The 7,359-nt window shown below is 25.6% G+C and overlaps 1 protein-coding gene across 1 annotated transcript; it reads right to left on the reverse strand.

Annotated features, from left to right (window-relative positions):
- Positions 1–122: 122 nt before the first annotated feature.
- On the reverse strand, positions 123–5,607 carry LOC122273251 (outer mitochondrial transmembrane helix translocase-like; the record flags this gene model as incomplete). Its single annotated transcript, XM_043057321.1, has 3 exons — positions 123–173; positions 1,767–1,949; positions 5,519–5,607. Coding segments are annotated over 3 exons (323 nt in total), but the record flags the coding sequence as incomplete, so codon positions are not given.
- Between the last annotated feature and the right edge of the window lie 1,752 nt (positions 5,608–7,359).

Consider the following 7,359-nt stretch of genomic DNA (forward strand, 5'->3'; position numbering starts at 1 on the left):
TCAACATCTTCTGAATACTGAAATTTCAATTATTGTCATAAAGATACTGTCATAAAGAATAATAATACAATAATAGAAGATGTAGTAAGAGATACTTTTTTTTCTCCATTTAAAATACTTACAAGTTCATTTTCCAAAATGAGTTTCAAGATTCCAGCTCTTTGATGAGAATTCTGATAAAAAAAAGAACATAAATTTAAATATTTCAAAAGAGTTCAAACGGAATTATTAATGAGATTGTAAGAAAAATATTAAATATAATCGGACAGTTCTTAAGCCCCTTATATTGCACTCAATTTAATTTTAAAATTATATCAATACATTAAAATATAAGTTTAAAAATCGAATGAAATTTAATAATTGACATGCAAGTTTAAAAAGGTTTTGAGGGGAAAAAAATACAATTGAATTATAAATTTAAAAAACATACAAGAGTTCCAAGAATTTGTAAAAGAATAATTTAGAAATCGTGCAAACAAAAACATTCTCAAAATGAAATTAAGCTCAGAAATACATTTTGTACTAACTTCATTTCTATCTAAAAACATTAATTTCAAGATTAAGATTGCATTATTAAGGTGTAAGATTTAATGAGAAAAATTTAAGAGAACAAACTTTAGAGTTTTAAATGTATCTGGAAGTATTGCTTAAGGTCATTCAATTAAAAGCAAAACTAAGTAACTCAAATGAGCAACTTCTACTGTACAAAATAAATTTCCAGCTGAAATCAAATGAATTTTTCAAAATCATGTTTTCATAATAAGATAATGTCGTCATAATAATAAAAACTGTGTCCATGTAGCTTTTACACATTCTGAATTTTAAAAAAATCTACCTATATTTAGGTACTATATAAGATATTTCAAAACAAAATCGATTAAGATTTTGTACATAAAATACTATTAAACCAAAGTGGAAAAATTGGAAAAACCTATATTGCACACAACATAGTTTCTGTAAAAATAAAAACTAAACGATTTAAATAATACCATAAAATATAATATAACATTATAGAAATATATGTAAGTAGTTTCAATGATTTCTGAAACAAAAATTGAATCTAAGTAAATTTAAATTGCTTTGGAATTAAGATATTCAAATTTAAGCAAGACTTGAAATTTCAAATAAAGTTGTTAAAAAAATAGAGTTAATCTATAGGTATATATGGTTACATAAATATCGACCGTATTATATATAAGTGAAACAAATATAAACTAATAGTCCAAGGTATAATCATCATACATGAATAATTTAGAATTAAAAACTTGATTTAGTGCAGATGAATATACTGGAAACAAAAATAATAAACTAAGATATATATAAATAAATAATTTGGCAATTTTAAAACTATTTTTACAAATTGCAAAACTTATATTTATAATTTAAGATAGCAACACCATATGTTGATGAATCGGTGGATATTAAATTAAGTTTCCTAGAAAATATTCTAAGATAGGTTCACAATAAATCATACATTTTTATTACACTTCATTTTCTTCAATTTATCTTTCGAATTCTGTTATTTTAGAGACACCAATTATTTCAAACGTACAAGGATGAGTAAAAGTCTAAAAAAAATTACCCTGAAATTTAAAATGCTTAATCTCAATGTCGTTGAGAACTTTTAATATCGACAGGATCATACCTCCCAAGGTATCTTTTCATAGACCGCTGCATATGCTTAATCTAACCTTGCTATTATCAAACTAAACCAAAAAAAAAAAAAAAAAAAAAAAAAAAAAAAANGGCATTCTCCGCAGAATTGCCTTGTCTACATCTTGTGGTCGATTAGTTGCCCCCATTACAACAACTTGACAGTCTGGATCAGTAATAAGACCATCCCACAAACTCATGAATTGTGCCTTCATCATAGCTGTAGCTTCATGATCGAAAGAGTCTCTTGACCGAAGAAAAGAGTCTATAAAATCAGAATAAGTTATCATACTCTGCTGTAATAAACAAGATAAGCAGAAAAAGGTTTCAAACAATATAATATATAAGCATTGAAGATATTGACAGTGTTTCCAATTGCAATGCTTCTGAAAGTAGGGATAATGTGCTGAGCCCTTTCTAACCATGAAGGTTGTAATGTAAGACATACTGGAATTCATCGATAAATGGAAAATATACCGTGGAGGGGAGGCACTTTAAGGGAAAAGGAGTGAAGCAAAGGTTTTCAAGAAGGATGCATGCTACTAATGAATGATACTTGAAGTGTAGTAAGACCAACAATATACCAAAGTGGGGAAACCCATAAAAAAAAAAACAGTTTCATAACAAAAGAGAATTTTCCAAGTGGTTAAGCCTAGATACTGTTCGTGTAATCGCTGAGTACAGGCCACTTTAAAAGAGTACATTACAAATTAACACCAGATTAAGAAATAAAGCATTAATCCTACCCTCCTATAGTCCAGATCAGTTTCACGTGACTTACACATTTTAGGAAAATCAAAAAACCGTTGTCAGGACATCTAAATCAAAGAGTATGGCAGCAAGTAAGTCAAGTTGAGCACAAATTATATATATACATATATAATTGACATGTTGGAAGTGCTCGAATAACAGGCATCCTTTTCAAGACTTTGCCGGTCGTGAATGAAAATAAACTTTTTTTCTCTGCTCATTCAGGTCTGGCAAGTCTTGAAAATAGGTGGCTGTTTTGAGCGCTTGAAAGATGTTAATTGCAATTTCTAATTTATATATTTTTGGAACAAATTAAGTTTTCGATCAAGAAATATACTACTATTAAAGTTTCCTGGGATTATTTATTCAAGATTGAACAACTAGTATCACAATAGGATATATTGGCTTATGAAATTTATTGATTGTACCCAATAATTGAAATATTTTAAACAGTAAGCAATTTGAAACTATTTAGATACACTACACAAATATCAAGATAGGGAAACAAAATATATATATATATGAAAAAAATATGACATACCAATTTCATCAATAAAAATGATACACGGCTGGATTTTAATAGCCTAAATATGAAAGAAAAGCATTAGAATAACTTCATCACTGCATGAAGGGAAAAATAAAAAAAACAAATAGCAGATTTACAATGTATTTTATAATAAAATATGTCATAACATTAAATAAAAAATATGATCAAACTCTAGTGTATGAACAGTATAATGAAAATATTGAACTAACAAAAAAGTTTTTTTCTCAGTTCATCATAATTAAATGACGAAATCTCAGAAATCTCTTGCTATTAGATATTAAAAAATAACATAAAAAACTGGCATTGTTATTATGCTAACGCAAACAGGGTGTTTCCAAAATGTTATGATAGGGAGCATCCAAAGATTAAGAAATGCATAATGGTAAATCAAACAGAACTTAAAATATTTACTGAACAGTTAGTTTTAAAAGTTTTTTTTTTTTTTAAGAATGCTAAATTAGGTTTACTTTGACAATTTTCATACATAATTTTGAAGCTTAAAAAAAAGTTTAAGATTTTAGCGCATTGCATAGAATAAGAGATTGTTCTGAATAAACAGCACTGTTTCCATAATAAATAAATAAATAAATAATTTTTTTAATTAAAAACGTGGGTCATTAAATGTATTAGTAGAGTTCAGATTAGTTATAATTTAAAAAATAGTAGTCAAATTGCAAACATTTTGAATCAAAAGTTACTGTAATAAAATGTACTAATCTTTAAAGGCTAATAATAATCTGGCAGTCCATAAATAAACAGTAATCTATTGACATAAGATTCCTTTTAAGGTGAATGTCCATAAAGGAGGAATTCTGGGCCACTCTTTATTCAGGGTGGCCACTCAAATCAGATTTCAAATTTCCCTGATTTTTCCAGGTTTTCCAGATAAAAATCTTAAAATTTCCAGGTTTTTGTTTCTTTTTTCTTATAAAGTATAGGATGTGTACAAGAAAAGTGTCTATATTATAAAATATTTTATTCAAAATGTTATTTTTTTAACATATCATCTTGAAAAAAATAATTTATTTTGACAATTTTCAAGATTTTTTATTTATTTTTTAATGTTTTGGCACAAAATTTTGAATCAAAAATCATATATTGACCAACAAAGGAGCCTTTTTTGTTTAAAATTAAAATATGTTATAAGAGGTTAAAATGAAATAGAAAAAATTAGCATTAATGCAACAATTGTAAAAATTTGTCGACAAACATTGCTGTTAGTGATTGTAAAAAAATGTGTGATTGGTTGGTTTGCTCAGAAAAAATAATTCACAGATTTCTTTGAATAGGAGTAGAAAAGCTTTCAGAAAAAGAGTGCGATATAAAATCTATTATCATAAAATTATAACCAACTAATTTTTGGAGAATTTTATAAAGTTAAAAATACAAAAATATTTTGTCAAAATAGAGAAAAAAAATAACCACCAAAGCATCGGAACAAACTTGAGCCATAAATGGATTTAGCCCAAGGACAGAATTTAAAAACAGAAGCTAATATCCTAATTCCCTTTTTCCACCAGAATCTTACCTAAATTTTCCTAAATTCCCATAGCGGTCAAAAGTTTGCACATTTGTTTAGCAACCGTGGAAGAATTTTATATGGCATTCTAGTTTAACAGAACTATAATGGAGCAAATTTTGATGCAAGCAAAGTATCGCTAAGTTGATGATATTTCAACTGTTTGGCGATACATTTCCGTTAAAAAAAAGTGGGTATAATGGATGAAATAATTTAAATTAAGAAAATTAGCAAATAATTTAAATTAGTGAAATTTGAAAAATCATCAAAGGAAAATTTCCAGCTTTTCTTTAAAAATCCCTGATTTTTCCAGGTTTTTATCCAAATTTCCCTGATATTTCCAGGTTTTTTCCAGTATAAAAAAATTCCCTGATAATTCCAGGTTTTCAAGGTTTTCCAGGTGGGTGGCCACTCTGTTATTAGGTGGTAAATAATGGTCTTTAACTCTTTTAAGCATTAAAAAATGTTTTTACAAAACTTAATTATGCCAAATCATCCTTCAAAAAACAATGTAACAATGCAGCAAATAAGAAAAGAAAAAATAAAGACTTTTTACACCACTATAAAAACATTTTTTAAAAAGGAAAAAAAAAACATTTTTTTTTCATATGCGGTTATTTATTTTTGTGTAAATAATACTAGTATTTACTTTTATTATAGATACTTTACTATAATATTATATTACACTTAAACTGCAACTTTATATTATATTTTAACTGTAACCATTGTTTTTATTTAACAGTTTCCTACAAATTGAAATTTTAGGTGTATTTTTTATTCATTTCTGTGTAAATATTTTATGTTTAAAAAATTCTAAAGTTTAAGCAATTTTTCGACCAATATGTTTCTCATCATACACATATTCTACATCTACAATGAAAAATATTTTTAGCCAAAACCTATTTAAATATAAATAGTAATTCTAACACAAATATCAATTTTATTATTAGTTATGCAACCATGTAGGTAATCAAATTATGTTAAGTAGTTACATAGGTATGATTAGAAATTGCAGGCAAATAAAGGATTTAGTAAAAATAAAGACATACCAGTGTAAATACAGCAGCAGCTAACTTTTGGCTTTCTCCATACCATTTATCAGTAAGTGCAGACACTTCTAAGTTAATGAAGCGAGCCCCTGATTTTAAAAAAAAAAATGTAATTTAAACAAGCATTTTATTTTAATAATACAATAATATACAAAGGACGAGAAAAAAAACAATCAGCAAAGCTATTTACACAGTAGAGAGAAATAAGAAAATTAATTTTAAAAAAGCAAGAGGTATAAAGAATTTTTTTTATAATTATTCAATAAAAAAAAATACAAAAGTATAAAATCCTTTCAATCAACAAATTTTTTCACACTAACATTGTTGATGATTTATTTGAACTGATCGAGAAGAGAAATTTGGTAAAAAATACAATTGCTCAGGCATACTATTGTATTTTTTTCATTATTTATAAATGAACAAAGCATAAAAAAAAATTTCACTTCTTAAAAAAATTGCATTTTTTTAATCCAAAGCCAAAATCATTTCGACATAAGCAAGTCTGAAAAATAGTCTTTTTTGGAGATAATAGGTTGTTATGAGAAAAATGATCAAAACATGCATTATTTAAAAAACAAAAACAAAAATTAATAATAAAGGATAATAATATTAATGTAATAAAATCAATATTATTGATGAAAAAAATAGAGAAGGATATGTAAAATTAAAGTTGCTAATAGCATTAAGTAAAAGTTAAAAAATATAATTCATGTGATAGGATATCAAGTTTCTAATCCAAAATTACTTTTGAGTTCAATATTTTTCATATAGATGGTACTGCAAGTCTCTTGTACTATTTTTACAATTGAGTATGCACGAATTTCTAAGTTCATTAAAGTATGCAAGTTTTGTCTTTTGGTTATGACATGTACTTATGCCTGATGGTAGACATTTCATTCATTAAAAGATTTAGAAAAATTATAACATAATTTTTATTTGTTTTTCTTTATTTACAATTACTATTAGCATACTTTAAACTAAAAACAGGAATTCTAACAAAAAAAAATGTCTGCCCTATAACATGAATTTGCTCTGAAAATTCTTTTTTTCACATTAACCGTTTTTTGGTAATAAATTTTAAAAACTGTCAGTTTAATTTAAGACACTCTACATAACTTTAATGTAGCATATCCCACTGAGGCAACTTAGACACTAATACTAGAATTGCATGATTGATTCAAATATATCATATCATTCACCATAAAATATAATAAGTATAAATATATAATTCACCATAAAAATAATAAGTGGTAGATATATCATGGAACACAATCCCCTCCCAGATTTCCAGAGTATTTTACATGTCAGGAAAACTTCAACTATAGAGGATACAATCACCTACAGTTGAAGTTTTTCCAAAATATTCTACATTAATAAAAAAAATGATGTTATACATATAAAATTGTGAAGAAATTTTAATTACAAATTATCAACTAATCAATAACAAATCAAGGCCTTTAACCAGAATCTTAAAGAATCAGTTTTCAGAAATTCTTAAGTTTCGAATATTAAATAGGTAAATCCTAATTTTTTTCCTTTTTTCTTTTTTAAATCCTAAAGTGCTTATTTATCCATTTATGAATGAAATCTGGGTAGATTTCTATTTCATTTTAAATAAATTTGAATTGTGGGTCGTCTTATTACTTTATCTATTACTATAGATTATTACCTGTATATTTTATGCAGTGAAATAATTTTAAATGCATTGTAATGATTAATTTTTGATAATATTTTCATTATAATTTTATTCATACAGTTTTAACTATTCTGAAATTAAGAGTTCTTAAAGTAACTTTAAAATTTTTTATTTATATAAAAAAAAAAATTCAAAATAAAAAGTA

Source organism: Parasteatoda tepidariorum, unplaced genomic scaffold, assembly GCF_043381705.1.
Source record: "Parasteatoda tepidariorum isolate YZ-2023 unplaced genomic scaffold, CAS_Ptep_4.0 HiC_scaffold_2716, whole genome shotgun sequence".
NCBI classification, from domain to species: domain Eukaryota; kingdom Metazoa; phylum Arthropoda; class Arachnida; order Araneae; family Theridiidae; genus Parasteatoda; species Parasteatoda tepidariorum.